This window comes from Oryzias latipes, chromosome 4, assembly GCF_053564925.1.
Source record: "Oryzias latipes strain Hd-rR chromosome 4, Olatipes_Hd-rR_3.1".
In the NCBI taxonomy this organism is placed as follows: Eukaryota; Metazoa; Chordata; class Actinopteri; order Beloniformes; family Adrianichthyidae; genus Oryzias; species Oryzias latipes.
In genome coordinates, this window is record NC_136240.1 from 17,779,440 (window position 1) to 17,799,488 (window position 20,049).

A 20,049-nucleotide genomic window follows, 5' to 3' on the forward strand; every position below is an offset into this window, starting at 1 on the left:
AACGCCATTCCAATTCAATTCAGATCGATTTTCCTTGCTCGCACTGTTTTTTATATGAAATACATCAAGCCTTGGGCAAATGTTTGTGTGTTGCTAACTTGTAACTGCACCTATCAGGACCGACTGGGGCAAAGAGAAAAGTTCTGTTCGTTATTTGGGAGTCTGCAACATTCCTTCTCTTGCAGAAATTGCAGGCACTTGTGCTGTTCTTTGTAGCAAGGAATGTCAAATTAATGTGGACATTAGGACATTACCAAGTTTGAAAAAGCCACTTATTGTTAACGGCTTCAACATGTGCATGCTGTGTAGTGGGTGGGAAAGTCATTAACCATTGAGTTTAGCCCCAGTGGCTTTGAGGTGTGTAGAGGAAAGTGTGCATTTATGTGTGGTTTGTGCATGTGTTCACATGTAAAAGTGAGGCTTGGTCCTTGTCTGTCTTGAATAGACTCCACCACCTGTGCATGGGGTAATTAGGGTGGCCCCTGGATGACTTTGCATTGAGATTAGTGTGTGCATTTGTGGTCCTGCATTGCTGGAGAAGTTGTTTTGGTCAAATATAATGGCTGCACAGCAGCAGTAGTAAAGATCCAGTTTACTTTATGGTGGCAAGTAAACTGTATGTAAAGTTTTCCTGAATGCTGATGTTTTAAGGAATTTTTGTTTTGTTTTTGACATCAAACTTTTTTAATCATCTACTTTTTGAATCTTTGACCCATGGATGCTCCCTTTTGGGGTCACTACAGCAACTCATCCTGGTAGCTCTAAACTTGGTATCCTTTAACCAAGGTAATAAATGTCACACCTTCGGGTTCAAACCATCTCAATCTGCTTCCCGCCATGTATCTCCACCACAGCCTTCTACATATTTCTTTTTAGTCTTACAAACTCTAGTTTGTCACATATAAAACTTTCTTCCTCCCATTCTAACCTGCTTGCACACACCTCTTCAACTCTTTTCTACACTCTTCATTAAGATCCTCAATCGTCTTCACCTCTGCTCCCTGTAACCTCAGTGTTCCATTTGAGACCCTCTTATTTAAACACAAATACGCTTTCCTTTCTAGAGGTAACTTCTACCTCTCTAGATGTTCTTCTACTTGCTCCCTGCTCTCAGTACAGATCAGTGTCATCTGCCAGCGTCATGGTCCAAAGAGATTCCTGTTTAACCTCATCTATCAGTCTGTCCATCACCACAGCAAACAAGAAGGACCTCTAAGTTGATCCTTGGTGCAGTCCCACCTCCATCTTGAATTTCTCTGTCACACCTACAGCACATCTATTACTGTCTTATAGCTCTCATGCATGTCCTGAACAATTCCAAGGTTGTAATGTTTCATAATTATTGGATTATTTTAGAGTTTTTATGTTGTTGTTGTTAACGCTATAGTCTAATATTTTCTAGTTAATTTATATTAATATGCTGTAAGTCCTAAAGGTTCTTGTCTTTATACTCAAATAGGCTGAATGGATTTAAATCTATAGCAATAGAAATCCCTCTGGAGTTACTAATGCTGCTGTGGAAAATCCTAAATCCACAGGGAGAAACTATTTGAATGAAAAGCAACTTAACTCACTCAAAATGTTTCCATGTGTGCACCTGACTTTTACAGAGGAATTTAGACCTAGTCACTGTTTCTATATCCTCCCACCAATTGAGACTTTGTGAATGGCACAGAAAGGTTTAGTCATACTAGATTTGATCTCTGCTTCACTTCAGCAAACCCTCATTAATATGTCATACAGTATTGCATGTATTCAAAAAATAGTTGCTAAATATTACATAATAAGAGTTTGACAACATTTTATGATCATTGATGTCTACAACAACAAGGCGATGAAAATGAAAATATACGCCTGGCATTAACACTTGTTTTAGAGTACTTAAAAGGAAAAATGTGTGTGTATATGTAAAACTTGAAAGTCTTTTGCCTCACATCTACATCTGTCCTTGAACTTTTATTATCACAGCTTGGGGAGCAGGGCCTTTAAGCCTGATCTTTGGAAAAAACTGGAACACTGCAATCCAAGGAACAGAGTACTCAAAAGTCCTTTGTGACAACACCTCCAACAACTGCAGTATCAATGAGGGGGTCTGTTGTCATCCACCTTCCACTGCACACTAAGACACAAACACTCACTTTTGCTTCTTCTGGCAGAATGGTGGTGAACCCTGTGTTTTTGGCTCTCTTCTTTTGTCTGTGTGTGGCTAGTGTGTAGCCACTAAACTGTGAGTCACCAGTTTTCTATTTACACCTCTCCCTGCTGCATCTCTGGGTTTTCCACTACTTTCCCATGCATGGCGTAATAGTGTAATTATAGCTCTTGTGTGTAGGAGAGTGTACATATGTGTGTGTATGCTGTCATATTCCCAAATTCCTCCTTGATGTAACTGCTAAAAATACGAAAAAAGCAGCTCTCCATCATCGCCTGCAGAGTTGCATCTTTTAGCGCACATGAAGTAGATCAGCTTAGACTTTGTGCCTTGAACACAGATGTCTCCAGTCCTGACGAGTGGATAGTTTATGGTTTGGGCCAAAGATGAAGGGCAACAAAAGACTGAATTAGACGTTGTGTATTTTTTGTTTGCATGTACATGCATGTAGGTAACTTTGTGTGTCCCGGCAGCTCTGCGGTAGGTAGCTCAAATAAGCCCAGAGGTCAGTCTAGTCTTGAGAAAAAAAATAGTCAGTTCAGGTTGCATGGGGAGAGGTAAGGGGATAAAAGGCAGGTAGACAAACTCGGTCAAGCATGAAGACAGACACAGCGATATAAAGATTGCACAGCAGACAGGCAAGATACACTGACATGGTGTCACAAGCCAAATGAAGACAGCCTACATCGCAAACTGATACACAGGTGGAAGAAACAGGGAAGCATGCAGACAGGTGAGCATACAGGCTGGTATAGGGCTGAGTTATGGCAGGACACAAAGGCTTGTGTGATTCATTGTAGAGGTAAAGCTTCCGCATCTTTATTACTGCCCTGACATCTGAGTAGAAAAACCAGGAACACACGGAGATACAAATTTCTCTGGTAAGAAAATGACTCTCACCTGAAACCAGAGAAAAATTTCATAAAACTTAATCACAGACCAAGAACGCTTCAGAGAGTTCAGAACTGGACAGTCGGTCAATATTTCATGTTTCAGTCCATTCCTCTCACTGATTGCTATTGAAACAGATTCATATTTCTTAGTCAGAGGTCAGAAATGGTCAGTAAATCCGACATTTTTCCATTTTTAGAGCCAGTAACATTCTACAATATGTACTTGTTGACAATCTGTAATTTAAGCTTATGCAACATTTAGTATTGTTTTCATTTGCTGCTTGTTTTTGTTTTTCTACCAAGTCAAAACTGATGAAGAAGTAACAGTAGCTTTATGGTTCAAAACCATTTAGCTACCACTTTGTTGTGACATTTGTTGTTCACAGGATGCGGGCCACCACAAACCTCTGAACACGTAAGCATGGAAATGCACACATCGACTAATTAGGGAGTTTCTGACGGGAATGCTAAGCCTTGGGTTTGGGCTTTTTGGGAAAAAAAAACTTTAAATTTGTTTAAACGGGAATTAGCCGTGATTCATGTCTCAAACACACAATGTAGTTTTTGCTTCTGGTCATCTGTGTGTAATTAACTGATGTCTTTTGTTAAATGGACTTTGTGCTGCACTTCACTGCAAACACTGATATAAAACACGCATATATATAAAATGCTCAATTGTTTCTTTTCTCTCTAACTTACACTGTTACCCCTACATCTGGAAGAAATGTGATTTATATCTGACATTCATCCAGTGCACAGCTGTGCGAGTGCATGATGACTGCACATGCTCCTCTGTGAGTATTTAAGTCAGTGGTTAATATCAGATTGTTGATTTCTGTGGGCAGTTACAAGAGCCATGTGGAAATCCTTTAGTTCAAGTTTTTCTGACTCAGCCGATCAGTTCTGTTTCTGATGGGTCTTTTGTGACAGACTTGTATGGACCTCAGACTTATTGAAGCTCCTTAAGGCTCAGAGGACATATATAATTAAAATGAAATTTGTGTTTTGTAAGTTTTTTAGTTTTGTCATAAATCATATTCAGTCATCCCCAGAGGGAAAAAAGACATTCTGGCTAAATATTAGCCTGATGAACACCAAATTTTATTGCCTACTCTTTCGCAACTTACAATTTCAACTTCCTGCAACTTTTTTTCTTTGCTCTATTTAACATCCTCGGTGTCCTAGTTTACTTAGTCTCCCACATCCATCTCGTCTTCTATTTATCCAGTCAACAGCTGCTGATGTTCTTCACCTTTTTTCTCAGAATCTTTTGAACATGTGTAGCTGTTTTGCCACAGACAGAGTAACATGCACTCTGAAACCTTATGATGCTTCACTTTGACCACTGTTTCACAGCCAAGAGGCACACAGACCTGTTTACACTGCCTTAATTGCTTTTGACAGCAAATATGTCCCATGAAATTAGCTTGGGATGAGTGCGTACATGTGGACATATTAATATGCAGTTGGAGCTGAAGGGCAGGGACTGGAATGATGCTTCGACGAGAAAACGAGAGCGTGAAAGCCGAACAAAGAGGATAAAGATATGAGGCCAACAAGGGGAAAGACGGCTTTAAATCTTCTCTGTGAAAGTCTGGAGATGTTTAACTATTTTCTACGCCCTCTTTAGTGTCTAGAATTTATCATCACTATCATTTTTCAAATTCTCCCCGGTTATTTTTATAGATGCTCGCAGAAATGAAAAAGAGTTGGAGGGTCTGAATGAAAGACAGGGAATGACAAGAGAAACATGATCTTCATAAGTAATGGCAGAGAAAAAAGGATTTATATTTATATATTTGCATTTATTCAGTAAAATGGGTTAGTTTGCTTTTGCTTTCTTATCTGCTTATTGATAAGGTTTAAGGTCTGGAAATCAGACTGATATTAAAGCATTATATTAATACTTTTAAAGCTGTTTAATTTAAATATGATAAAGAGAACATGTCAGGTTTTATTTTGTATCTACGCAGGCAGCGTATAGGGCTACCCCTGATCATGTCAATGAAGCCCAGGTGTGTGTTGGCCATAAAAGCCAGATTCCAATCTGAATGTAAAACACGTGGGGCTGAATTTCTCTTTGTCTTGAAAGGTCCAACAAGACTCAAGTAATTGCTGCTCATCTTTTGGTCATTGTGATTTTTTTATGCTGCTTTTAACAGAAAAACGTAGCTGTTAAAAAAGAGCAAAGATTTGGCTCTAAACAATTACGGCTCATGTTGATTTTTCTGGTGTAGTCATTTAGCTCATAATTTTTACGATCATTGGTCAGGTTTATCAAATAATTAAAACAAAGCTGCTGCTACACTGACTTCACGCAAAAAAACACATGTTACAGGATTTGTATTGAGAAGAGAAACTTTACTGCATCCGCTGCTGCCTGATACAGATTCTTGAAGAACATGAAAAAGCAATAATGTCCTTAACAGACAAAAATTGTACTTCCTGGGTATCTAATATAAAAAACAACCATGCTTTTATACAGCACAGATGACACTTTTAATTTAACCAAATGAATGCCTGGGAGACCATCCATGCTGCCCATTGTAACACAACCTGTTGCTTATATGGCCTGTCATAATTAAATTACATTCCTCTTGAAATTATTGTGACCGTTGCAACAAGGTATATACAGGATTACGGGGGAGAGCAGCTGCTTAATACTCAGAGATGCGACAAACTCAGATTTTGAACCTTCTAACTGTATTCAGGATCAATATACCAAGATGTAACCCAAGAAACATATACTGTAATTCATACCAAGTCTACTTACTGTAAGTATAGCAACAAATCATCATTTAGGGACAAGACACTATGGTTTATCCCTCATTATGACCTTATTCTAGTTTTCCAATAGTCAAAAGTTTTGTTGTTGTTGTTGTTGTAATAAATGGGTATTTTACTGTGTACCACACCCAAGGAACACAATGTAGCTGTAGTTCAGTCTCTTTTACTACTCCTATGTTTGCTGTGTGTTTAGGATTATCTCAACACCCCCATTTTTCATTCTTATTTTGTGGGAAATTTAAAAAAAATTAAAACATTGTCCTGCCGTGAACCAGTGGGAATGGGCTCTTAAAGTATGGTGTAAAATCCCAAATCTTACTACAGTTATAACTTATGTCAAGCAGTTGTGTTAAGAATAGACTCACATTTCCTACAGCGTTAGGGATTTCCTCAGTCTATCTTGATTATAAGAGAAGTGTCCATGATTATTACTTTATGCAAGGATTTGATGCCCCTTACTTAGAAGCATTTGTTTGTAAATGAAAAATCTTATTTAAAGGAATAAAAAACCTTTGACTGTTTTCCATGAGATTTTTCTTTAACCTCTTTCTGATCAATCTTTCTTCGTGTTTGTCAATTAATAACGATCACAACCATTACTTTAAGGACGAATCTGAATTCTTCCCCCAACCCCTACGGTTCTCCCTATCCCTACATTTAGTCAGCCAAACGGAGAGATATGGAAAATAGTATCTTCAAATTCGCATGCTACTCCCATTCAATGACGTTATGATCAGTCGCCGGTCAGCTATATTAGCGCGGAGCAGCTGGCTTGGAAATACATAACATCGGTTTTATAACTTCAAAAAGGTCACGCAAAAACAAAAAGTCATCACTTGCATTTACATGTAAACTTCTGTGCATCAGCGCACACCCACGTGAAGATAAAACGTTTTCCTCCGAGGCACACCACGAACATCCTGGCTGTGGTGGGCTCGGCCGCAAGCGTTAGCCCTTAAAAAAACTATTTCAGACAATCCTATCCCTCCAAATACCCCTACAATTGGAGGGGTAGGGAAAAGTTGTAGGGGTAGGGAAGAATTTGGGTTCAAGATAAGGCTCTACTGGTCTGTTTCTATGTCTATGGGGGCTGGTTTATTTTTAGTGGAGGCATTATCCCTTTTAACTAGCACAGCTTACTGTTGAGCCAAATGTGTCTGCACCAGTACAGTCAAAGTGTTAAATAGATAATAGCATAGGGAAAACAATTAGGTGTTTTTCTCAGGGCGGTATCAAACACTGTTTGGTATACTTGTGATCAGCTCACATTAATATGTCAGTTTGTTTTATGTTTAGAGATGACCAGTTCCATAATGATTTTAAAAAAGTGCCTCAGATCACTGAAAGCAGCAATTTCAAGTTTACATCATTAAGTAATACAGGCTAAAAAGGTTTTTAAAAAGTACAAGTAAACTATAATTTTTACCTTAAAGTCCCAATCCGTTTATCTCTTGATCTATTGCATTCTCAGTGGTCTTTTAATTATGATTTAGGTCATTTTTCAGAAAAAACAAAAACAAAACCTGTTGTTGAGCCAGATGGCAGCTCAGACGAGGAAAACAAAGATGTACATGGATCTATTTGTCTGCAAGTGGATGCATCAGAAAGGAGCAGAGCAGGGAGCTTAGTCACATAAGTCACTGCTACAAACCTTTTCCAACTGCATTATTTTCTCTGCTCCTGATTTATCAAGATTTGAATAAAGAAGGTCTTAGGAAAGCAATTTTGAGCTTAATTTTCTTTATATATGTCCCATCATGAGAAAAATGCCCCTAAACATGTTTAAAACACCAAAAAACACAATTTTCATTGGAGTGGGTCTTTAAGCTATTGGGTACTGTACAAGGCACCCTTTATACAAAGATGCCTTTTTAACCCAAATAAACTGTGATGAATGTAGCAGTGAAAGAATCCAGTCAATATTTATCTAAATCTCACAGCCCTTTAATCTTTAACGTTTTGCTGAGCACCGTTACCCTGACTATAACCCTGTAAACCTTAACAGACTAAGAGCACAGACTGCTAAAGAAAATATAACAAGCTGTGTGTGGACTTACATTCACTACCGTGTTAGTACCTTATCTGTTATAATTATCAGCACTATTAAGATAATTACTTACTTACTTAGATTAGTTCAAATAGAGAACAATGCTGATCTAAATTCTACTCACCTGGTGAGGTTTTGGTCAAAGAAACGGATTAAATTTAGAGTAAGACATCCACTTGTACAGTGGCAAAATTTAGTTTCTAGGTTAGACTTTGTCTGGAAGGAAGTCAGTGCTATGTTCTTGTTCAAAATAGCTGTGTCAACCCGTGTGTGTTTAAAATACGGGCTAAATACAGCTCTCTCTGGAAGGGGTTTAAAGTTGTTAAGGTGGCTTATCTAACTCTCACACACTCTAAGTAAAAACAGACTCACAACAGAACATATGCGCAGAAACTCACACACAAGTGCCATAATAGCTGTTTTGAAGTTGCTCAATGGCTTCATGATTGTGCCTGTGACTAAGACAAAGCCATTTGGTGAGAAAAGCAGGGATTTAGTGAGGAAAGTTATTAGTTGTTTTGCACATAAAGTGGCAGGAATCGTATGTCCTCACTCTATAAGAGTTGGTCAAGACTGACTTACCCAAATAAGATTCACAGCAGATACTTTCCAAGTTATGTTTTTTACAACTTTGTTGTTGATTTGTATCTGATTATTATATCAAACTGTAAAACAGGCCATTCAGTCAATATAAACTGTACGTTTTTTGCTTTTTTTTAAATGTTTTTTTTTCTATGATCTATTTGAGCACTGTTGCTAGTGCAACCATGATTACTGATGGTATTGACTCACTTACCAGTTAACTGCTTGCACACATGAACACATAAATGCCCATATAAATAGAAATATCACTAAGTGACACAATTTCTGAAACACAAAAAAGAAGTGACCACTAATTTGCTCCCAGAAAATAATTAAGCACGAACATGGTTGAGTTTGTGTCTGAGATTATGACTGATTTAGTTTTGATTGTCTTGTCATAGTGATTTTTATGACCTATATATAGGTCACCTATAAAATATATAGGTCATAAAACTGACAGAAGTGCCTCTTGTCTTACTGTATTATCATTAACATTTCATTTTACAAAAATGTGTCAAACACCTGGCTGTTTGTCCATGTTTTTTTAAAATGGCTTTCATTTTCTGTTACAGAGCGACGAGGTTCTGGTTTGGTGTGAAAACCACAGACGCTGTGCACAGGTAACCACGCTCACAAACTTTGTACTTTAACTGGGAGGCCTCAATAGAGCTTTACACCAGATTTTCCAACACCATTATCAACATTCACTGTTTATCCTTTCTATTTACCAAGTTTTTTTGTAATGCTGTCAGTGAGTGTTGGAATTTGGATCATGTCTGTGGTGTACGTGTGTCATGTTTTTTTTTTTTTTACTGAATATTTGGCCTAAAGTTTTTATGTGCAGCTCAGCAGCCAAAAGCGAGAACTAATAGACACTTTAGCAGTAAGCTTTATAGAAATTTACCTTTTTAAATCAAACTGAATAACTGAACTACAATAATCATTAAGTGTTCTGTTCGTTTGACTACCATTTTCAATTTATTATTATTATTAGTTTTTTTAAACTTGTCCTGCCCAACAGCTGAGCAAATCGGTGAGAGCTGAAGGTGTCTTGTGTTGCACATATTTTACTGTCACAACATGGGGTTATGAATCTTCTGACACACAAGGTGTATATATGAATAAACCCCTTTTGTAATGTTGACCAAACTGTTTTTATATGAATTATATTTGTAACCGTTCTTTTGGTTCTTTTGTTGGACCAGATGAAAAAGAGGAGGGAAGAAGAGAGAGGGATGTGTGTGTGTGTGTGTGTGGGGGGGGGGGGGGGGGATGAAGTTGCTGGAAATTTATAATCATTACTCGCAGGTGTAGATGTATAATAAAACTAATAGGGGTGGGGCCTGACACTCAGATGTTACAAAAATACCTGTTGGCTCCAAAAATCTTCACATATAAGGTGAGCTAGCACATGTGCTCCAGTGAGTGACAATGTTCTTCTGGGGTGGATGATGTAATGTAAAAAGAAAGAAAGAAACAGAGCAGGGAGAGTGCCTAGTCATCCCCACACCAAGCCCTGCGATACATCACTGTTTGAATTAATAATTAAGAAATTGAGTATCCTAAATACAGTAATTTTCGGATTATAAGCCGCTACTTTTTGACACCCGCATTCAACCCTGTGGCTTACAAAATGAAGCGGCTAATTTATGCATTTTTTCTAACTGCCGCTGGGGGCGATCAAACAGTGAAGGCAGGCGTGAGACTGGGAGAATATAACATATATGTGAGGCAAGTTTAATGTGAGTTCCCACTCAATTGGCTGCACTGGAGAGGTGTCCGTGCACCGCTCGACTCCTCCGAACAGCCTCAGAGAGGAGGAGGCAAATTGAGAAGCTGAATGTGTAATCTCATTTCCAGTGTCAAGCCCATTTATTTTGACACACCCACAAGCAGCCAAACAGCATGAACGTCACTTCTGCTCTGGTTCTTAGAGGTGTACCGTCTTTCTTTGTAAATTTATCATGTGTTGAACCTATCCTGCGATTACTTTTTTTCCTTCTGACTGTGCTCGGAAAATGCAAGGGGAGATCCTCTCCAAGAATCATTCATCGTTCTTCTGGGGGAAAGCTTCTTTTATTACAGTTCTCTTTCACTCTGTATAACAAACATAAACACACACCCCAACAAACTTTTGCCGCTCTTGCTTTCACTCCCTCTTTCCTTACATGCGCTTCCTCCTCCTCCTTCTTACACACACGTGCGTTTTCAGCACATACACACCCTCATTCTACAACACATGTTTTAATGTGGGCACATGCGGCTTATAGACAGGTGCGGCTTATTTATGTAGAAAAGGGTTTGTCCTTCAAAAATGTAATGGGTGCGGCTTATAATCAGGTGCGCTCTAAAGCTCGGATATTATGGTAAATAAAATGACAAAAAAAGCATATCTGTTTTAACCCCTTCATCCCTTCAATATAAAAAAAAAGATTGTTTAATTATTTTTCCATTCAAAGTGATACTAAATTAAGTTAAGTCCTGGATTTAATGGTATGTTGCACATTAGCTTCACACAGCTTGAAAGGGTTAAATATTTTCTTAAGTTAAACTTGGTGGTAGAATTTTAGGGCATGTCTTTCCCTTTTTTCATTTATAATACAGCAAATACTGATCCTTTTCTTCAGTCATTACCTTTGCCAGAAGAATTCATTGCATTTCCAAGCATGTATATGTTTTTCTCACTTATTCCAATACTGTGGCTGTTTTATGCAATGAGTCTGTTGTTTTTATGTCATTTTAGAAGAGAAAATGGGGTTTGTTTTTAGACATAGTTTTGAGCCTTTTATAAGCCTCTTTTAATGACGTGACAGGAATACGGATGCTGTTATTGATATTTTTATTCATGTAAAATATCTTATTCTCAGTGAACTTTTACCTCCTGACCTTTAATATCAATTACTACTTAAAAACACCAAAAAGATTCTGTCTGGCTCTGTATTGATGTATCGCATGAACTTAAGGTTCAGGTTCAAACCAGTCTAAAAATCTTTAACCCAGCTGGAAACAAAGTCATATTTCACTTCTTACAACATTTTACAAACTTTGCTACAAATTCTTATGACAGCAGAATAAAGGGAACACTGAGGCAGTTGCATTCGGAGCTCCGCCGCACGTATTTCAGTAGTGACTGTGTGCATTTATTATGGGGTCAGCAGGGGTTAATGTCAACAGCAGCCTGGAGCAGCACTACTCAAAAACTTCCAGCAGCTAACTTTTGGACAGGAAACTGAGCAGAAACATCTAACAAAGCTTTGACATACACTTGACCCCACTCCACCCAAAAAATCTCACTGCTTTTGTGCCTCTGCCCTTTACCTCTGCTTCTATGAGCTGTTTTTGTTTCAATAAAGACGCAGACTATAAATATAAAAGATATTGAATTATGAGTTTTTCTACTATGTAAAATATTTTAAAGCTAACTTTGAGGTTTTTTTTTGTCCATAGGCACAGTAGTTTGATGTTACTTAACAACAAGCAGCCTTATTTGTTTCAACTAAACCTTTCCTCTTAGCCTGAGCTGCTCAGACATGGAGTGCATTCTGCTTGAATTGCAAAGTTTTTCATCCACACTCCTTGATATTCTGTTGAAAGTGGATACAGCCCAATTTGTAAAGCTCATCATGCTGAGCAAACCAAAATAAATAATTTTGGAAACACACATATTTCAGACTTAAGCTACAACTGTCAAAATGAATCAAAATAACTAATTGTGCAGCAGAGTGGTCCTGACATGTTTAAGGGTTTGGAGGTTTGTGTTCATTGAGGTTTTTGAAAGGTGAAGAGATTATAGACTTTGTGAGCTTATGGTCTTTGCCCTCTACTAACATGGATTTTGTTCTATGTGAAACTTGTTTAACCACAGATCTAAAAAAAGACTTATAGTGATTTAAAGAGATAAAGTCGTAATCCTGAATGAAAGTTTTAATTATCCTAATTGGGATGTTTTGACTTTTTGCATCCAACTTTTAAATTCCAAAGAGTTTTTGGGCTTTCAATGTAAAGTTATTTCTTAACAATGTTTCTAATGAAAACTTCCAAATACAATGTAAAGGGGAGGAAAAAGTGAAACATGTACATATTAGTAAATCTGCAAAGCTCCATATTTATTTTTATGTCTCTTTGTGACATCAAAGTAGTTTATGGAAGAGACAGATTTGTTAGATTATGGAATAGAGGATGAACTGCAAGACTTTGAAATGTTTCTAACACATAATTCTATTTCATTTTCTAAAATCAGCTGTCATTTTCCGAACCTTTTTTGTAGTCATGATGATAGTCTATGCCACAGCACACACTACTAGTGCAATGATACTCTTATGGCTCCAACCACCCAGATGACCTTTTCAAATCTGAAATACGACAGCACAAATTCCACAGCCTCCTTTTAACTTTTCTTCTTAAACCTGACTAGTTTCGGGAACCATAAAGCGGATGCATTCAGATTTCAATACACTGAGACCAACTGGACCTGAAGCCTGTTACAGCCGTAGTAAATCTGCCCAGGTGTCTCTTCACCTGGCATCTGGAGAACAAGCCAGAAGAAATGGGGATTATTGGTTCATCGTGTTTGCTAGTCTGGGGGGTGAAGCTGTTAAAGTTTATATATAACAATCAAAATGCGTCAGGAAAGGTGATGGAAGAAAGAGTTTGGAATACTTCTGGTTGGGGTTTATCATTCATTCTTTTTAAAGCCTGTGATCTTTTTCATCCTTCTGCTAAAACTGTAAAGTGGAACAAGACAAAATAGAAAAAGCAACATTTGGTTATATTTAGGAAGGTGGCTTTTGAACATTGTTCATACAAGAACAATAAATACACTATGAAAGCCAGTTTTGCTCATTTATCCTCTCACCCCATGGGCATGTATGGAGAATGGGTCCATCTGGTGTCTCTGTAGCTCCTTCACTCCATCTTTTCATCATTCCGACGTGTTTTACTATTTTGATCTTTCATCTTTTTTTTTTTCATTTTCAACCAACACTTCTTTACCCTTTTTATCTACCTCCCTCCTTCACTGCTCCATCTTTCTCCTAACTCCACTGCAGAGTGTGGCTGTCATCTCTCATTTGTAGCAGTTGAGGGCATAAAACGGCAGAGAAGACAAACTTAGTGTGTGATTAATTCCTACACAGAAATCTGAGGAGCCCTTTTTACAATTTGTAAAAAACATACAGACATGGAATCAATATTAATGTTGTCTCTGTTGTTACATGTGTTGCAATGTTAAGCAGTAACAAAGTCAACCTGTTACCCAACCTGTGTATACTGAGCTTTCCTTTACAAGCACATTTCTTTAATTTCAACTGTCTGTTTTTTACAACCTCATCTAGTTTCAGTGATTTACAGCAAGTAAAAGGTATTTGTGTGTAAGGTGTAGGTATTATTTTTCAAGGGGACTTATCTGTCTCATTGTCAGTGAATTTAATAGCTTTTAACCTCTACTACTATTTGTTCGGAGTTTCTTAAATGAAGTTGACTAATAATAGCACTTTTAAATCTTAAAAATAAAAACATTAGGCATCCTAAAATTATTTATCTTTAAATAAGGCGGCAGTTAAGGAGCAAAAAAAAAAAAGATGCTAAATCATTTCATAAATTACTCTGTTGCATTATATAGATATTCTCTATAAAAACACTTGATAAGCACTGGCAGTACGAAAGGAAATCAGCATTTTTAATAAAAAACTCAAGAAATAATATAAAAAATGGGATAAAGAAGAAAAGTGAGGGGATGATGATGATACCAATGTTGTGTTACTGATGAGCAGCAGGTTTGGTTGAGAGTAAACGCCTTGGGTAGCTGCTCTGTGAAGGAGAGTTTGACAAGCATAAGCTTAAAGCTGCATGTGGTCAAGAGACACAGCCCAGGGGAGCACATAAACCTCAAATATCTGGTTTCACCATTTACATGCGTTGTATTATCTGTGAAAAATCTTTTTTTAGTCAGCAAAAGACTGTACTAAAAGTTACAGCAAATTTAAGTTAAAAAAAGTCAAGCTTGTTGAAAATTTCTAATGTTTTCTTTCAAAAAGGTAGTCCCTTTTACTCATTTTTCATGAAAACAGCAGCAGTAAATATATTTATGCAAAAAGAGATCAACAAAAAAGAGTTAAAATATACTAAACTGAACTTAATTTTGTACTTGTGACAATGACAATAAAGATGATTTAATTTAGAAACAAAACACAAAGCAGGAGTTTTCGTCCCTATGTAAAAAACAACAACACTTTAATCAAGACAAAAGTTGTGTTTTCTTTTGTTGTAAAAATGCAACCTGTAAATACCGCATGAAATTGAAGTTTATTACTTTTTAGGGAATTGTAAAACTGAATATTATCATATTTTTTATATTAATGTCAGGCAGTTTTTTTTCTTTAAAGACCCACTCCAATGAAAATTTTGATTTTCTGTGTTTTTAATATGTTCTCATGGCTTTTTTTCTCATGCTTGAGGACACAAATTAAAAAAAAAAAATTACGATTAAAATGCCTTTTTTTTGTATTTTTTTTATTCAAATATTTTGAATCAGGAGCAGCACAAATAAGCTCCCTGCTCTGCTCAATTCTAATGCATTCACTTGCAGATGAGAAGATCCATCCATGTTCATCTTTGTTTTGATCGTCTGAGCCGACATCTGGCTCAAAACTGTACGACTGGATAGCTTCAATATTGCTCGCCATTTCTTTTTGCACGGCTAATGTTAGGTTGGGGTTGTGAGGCGCTGTAACTAACAGGAGAGAGTTTAAACAAAGGGATGATAGTAAGTGAGAGCAGGCTTACGCTTAATCATAATCAAAGACAACTGGGATTACTTTTTAAATAAAGCAAAAGATGATTTAAGTGGGACTTTAATTTTTCCCTTTTCTGCTTTTGACTCACTGTGACTGAATGAATGAAAGTATAAATAAAACCATAATCATGTTTCATGCAGATACTTTATTTTATTCCCTTCAGGTTAGGAATCATTGCACATGTGGCTTTATTGTTCTTGTTGTAAAGATGCTGCATGTGTTATGCGTTATTGTGTTTCTTTGTTCATTTTGCACATGAAAATCAAGTTTTTACGGCTTTTGATCTACCTCATTTCATTAAAGAAATACACTACCCACAAGGTCCAGACCAGCTCTCTTAAACAAGCATGGATAGGTTTTATTTGAGCTAATTTTACTCAACAGTGGCCTTATATATTTGTGCAAAAACATTATTTTTTGTCATATTTTTAGACCATTTTTTCCCTCTTTTTGAGTCGTTAAGATGGAATGAGGGAAATGATTGAAGCCAGGCACAAAGGCGAGACAGACAGACAGGCAGGAAAAAAAGAGGAGTGGGTTGGAGGTTGAGGGTGAAACCGCAGTTTTTATATGTTGTCTGGTTTTAATTTAGTAAGAGCCATCATTCACCAGTTCAGTGAGGTGGCAAACCAGAAGACTGTGTGCTTTATTTAGTGGGTATTGCTTGTAAGAGCTCTACTGGCTCAAATGCTGAAATCTGTTGCTGCAACTATGTGATTTTTATATTCACTCATTTTATTTCATTTTTTATGTTCTCTTCATATCTCAGCCATTTGAGAAAAATACTCTGGTGAATGTGCTTGTTCTTTTTTCAACTATAGTCAGAAAGAGCACAGGTTGTCTTATCATTTTATTAACTTCTTTGCCCTTAATTTTGCAGTGCCTTCAGCCATGTGAAGAACTGTGGGAAACGAGGACGGTCCTACCACCAAAGGCCTGTGAGGTAGGATGGAAAATCCACTGTCACTCCTGCTTTACAAACACAAGTTATCAACATGTTTTCTCCTTTTTTTATGTGCAAACATTCATACGTGCATTATAAAAGTTATTCAAGTCTTTCCAATGTATAGATTGAATTTCACCACAGTTTGATGTGCTTTTTTATGTTTGTGTGTGGCCCTAAATGATTATTTTGAAATGTAGTTGCTGTGGTTTTTTGAAAAGATTAGCTTTTCATCACAATAGCTCAAGCATGTTACTATTTGGATGGCTGACTTGCTGGCTGTTTAAGAACGCGGGGTAAATTAGAGCTATTAACAAAAGCTTGTGTTTACGTCGAGCTGAAATGCAGCCATGTGTGCACACATAAATATACACTCTCTCCCACAGTCCTTGAGCCGAAACTCAAAGACTACATTCTAGCAGTACTTACTAGAAGTTTCAGGGTACACTCTCACCTATCCTCTGTGCCCTCTTGGGTGTTATTTTACCCAACCGCTTAGTGTTTTAGCTGTTATAGTGATAATAATATCCCCCACTAATGCTCACTCTCCACCTCTCCTACAGAAGCAGACAGAATGCATGACAAGCAGGGAGTTTCTGGCCTCCCTGAGGTCGTCTCGTCAGGGAGACTGCCCCCCGCCGCAGCGAGCCACAGGGTTTGCTGCAGCCTGTGTGGAGAGCTGTTCATCAGACCAGCACTGCCCTTCTTCTAGAAAGTGCTGCTTTAATGGCTGTGGACACACCTGTCAAGCTCCAGCCAATTTATATAAAGGTAAAAGCAATTCCTTGACAGCTTTCTTTAGTATTTCAAGCCTGACAACTGGCTGTTATCAAGGGTTTTTTTTGTCCTTGTCCTTTGGAAAGTAGGCACTGTGGATTGTTAATGGTTTAAATTATTTGGCTTCACATTTTGTCCATTTAGAAAGTTTCTGTTAAATATTTATTTTATTATGTTTTTCATGACCATATGGCTAAATATTGAAATTTATGGTTATGCATTGAAAAAACTCCATAATTCTCAACCTGTCAATTCCCACGTAGACCTGAAATCTGAAAGGAATTTGAATGCCAGAGAAATTTAGCAAAAAACAATAAGCACCATTCAGCACTTAACTGATATTTCTTTAACTGTTTATTTCTGTTTGACTATGGATGGAGCAGTTATAACACTGAAAATAACACTGTTGCTAATATAGTTTGAAATAAGAGTTTATTGCATTGATTTGAAGCCTGAATACTTCTGAGCTGCAATCCTTCAACCATTAAATCCAACCCATTAGTGCAAAAGGAAACTGGTTAGTGTAAAGCTACATTCACATCGCCCTCAGCAACGCACGTTCAAGCAACCGCTTTCAATGAAAAGTCTATGTAAACACATGTGAATGCATGTTTCAGGCTTCCACCTTCAAAACTCTCACGTTCACACATTTACCCCAGTTTCTATGACCGTTTCCGGGCTCTACGTACAAAATACATGGCCATTTAACACGCGTTGAAAGTTAAACCAGGTTGAACTTTGACCAATCAGGCATACGAATTGGATGGTGACATGTGGATGGCATCCCCTTTAATTCACGGAAGTGCCAATCATTTAAAAATTGATCATAAAGGAGAAATGAATAATTGTGGTTTTTGCCTGGCCAGAGTTTTATGACACTAAGTCTTTCATATGTCTCAACAGAGCTTTGAAAGAAAAAGCCTGAAGTAAGATTCGCAAGATTTGCACCGCTTCAACATTTCGTCCGAAGCTTTCTCCCACTGAAGGTGGCGGACATGCGCTAGCAAGCAGTAGAAAGAAAAGAGATGATTCTCCTCCCTGCTTTTCCACTGTAAACACCACGAACTAAACGTCACATCACATACCAGCTGTGAACGAAGCATAAAAGCACAACTTCGGGGGGAAAGCCAATTTTACTTGTATTGCACTTTTCGTACACAGAGGCAACAAACGTGCCTTTAGTAAAGTCCAATCTTCCTATGGGGTCCGAATGCTATTTAGTATCAGTGCAGATTTATAAAATCTGGATTACTTGCAGGCTGCACGGTGGAGGAGTGGTTAGCGCTCTCGCCTTATAGTGAGTGGTTCGAATCCCGGCAGGGACCTTTCTGTGTGGAGTTTGCATGTTCTCCCCGTGCATGTATGGGTTTTCTCCTGGTGCTCTGGCTTTCCCACAGTGCCAAAACATGCTTCACAGGTTACTCTAATGTGTGTGGGAGTGATTGAGTCCCTGCAACAGTATCGCAACGTGTCCAGAGTGTGCCCCGCCTTTGCCCAACAGTAACCGGGACAGGCAACCCTGGGACCCCAAAACAGATATAGCGGTTAAGAAAATGGTTACTTGTCTCTGCTTTTTACTGGATTTTGTAACTATATTGATATGTACACGCAGCCGTCTTGCCTTAATCTTGCAGGTGTTCCTTTAAAGCCTCGCAGAGAGATGAGCTTTACAGAGGACTCAGAGGGACACGTGAAGGTAGGGTGGGTGTCCAAGTTCAACGTCAGCATGGAGCCAGTCGTTTACCTCCTGGAGTCCCGCTGGAACATTGGTATTCACCCCAGTGAAGACCATGCTTCTCCGTGGTCTGCTGTTGCCATGGTAAATGTTGCAGTAACATTTTGTCTTTATTTTCTTGTTGAAGTTTGAGGTGTTTCAATGATAATGATTTAATACTGAGGCAACGAATAAGGGTTTCATTTGAAAAATACCATGACTGTGGCAGAAATGTGTTCCATAGTAAATTCTAAGATGCTATAATAATGCAAATAGACCAAATGTCAGTGAAAACATGTATTTAACAGCACAGTGTATTGCTGTTTATGTTTAACAGCACTGATGGTAGGGGAATGGCATAAAAAAGTTTCCATGTGTCTTAGAAAGTGAAGCAACACCATAAAATGTGTTATATGTTTATTTCATAAATCTCTGTTTGTCTTGAATGATTCAACATCTCAGCAGTGGAGATGGATTGATGTTACACTGTTTCCACCTCAGCAGTCTGCTGCCTTACTGTCTAAACCTCTTCACCCCAGTCAGTCTACCTCTCTGCCAGGGTAAACCTGGGTCTGTGTGTGTGTATATGTGTCTGTTGTCCATGAGTGTGCCTGTGTGAGGTTAGGTAAATAAGCAGAGCTTAAAAATGAACCGCAGGCAGCCACAGTCATTCCATGGGCTGACTGAATGACTGAATGCTCATTATGAACTTAAATAGATGGCACCTCATGCTTGTGTGTGGTGCATATGTGTGTGTAGTAGAATTTGGGTGTGTAGCATTTAAACAGTGATTACATTAGCTCTATCAGGGAGACAATAAAAAAATCAATCTTTAAATGCTTTTTCCATAACCTGATGAGGACGTTTTACTCTACTATTAACAGCAAGGAGGTCTATTCTGTCTCTCTTCATTTGATGGTTTTAATTTTATGGTTGTTGTAGGCCTAATACTTCTATTTAAGACACCCAAGTTGCTACACGTTTCTACTTAATCTTTTTAGTCTTTCACACAAACACGTCTATAAAGGTAAACACTTACTTTTTAGTCTGTCTATTCTTTTTTTGTGCAGCAAAGTCATTTGAAAACTGATTTGCTAATTAAATTTACACTTCACTTTGGCTTTACACCTGTTGCCCCTCCTAATGCAAAGACCTGTAAACTCCATTAAGGTGAACATACCACTTAGTGGTTTGGAGACCAGTGCAGTACCCACTGTGATGCAGCCTGGGGGACCTTTAAATGTGGATCAACTAAACTAAATTCCACGGTGGAAAACCTGTAAAAATGTTCATTCTTTACTAATATAACCTTTAATTTTGTCAACTGGGGAATCATGGATATTCTGGTGCTGCTGCAGCT

At 37.9% G+C, this 20,049-nt stretch overlaps 1 protein-coding gene across 2 annotated transcripts in view; it reads left to right on the top strand.

Moving 5' to 3' along the window:
• anos1b (anosmin 1b) overlaps positions 1–20,049 on the top strand; it is a 32,215-nt gene that overhangs the window by 1,335 nt on the left and 10,831 nt on the right. For both annotated transcript variants that reach the window (XR_013655427.1, NM_001104719.1), the window contains 4 exon segments: positions 9,034–9,081; positions 16,136–16,198; positions 16,762–16,969; positions 18,610–18,794. Coding sequence is in view for 1 of the 2 variants with exons in the window: in NM_001104719.1 (NP_001098189.1) it covers positions 9,034–9,081; positions 16,136–16,198; positions 16,762–16,969; positions 18,610–18,794 (504 nt within the window). In the remaining variant the exon portion in view is untranslated.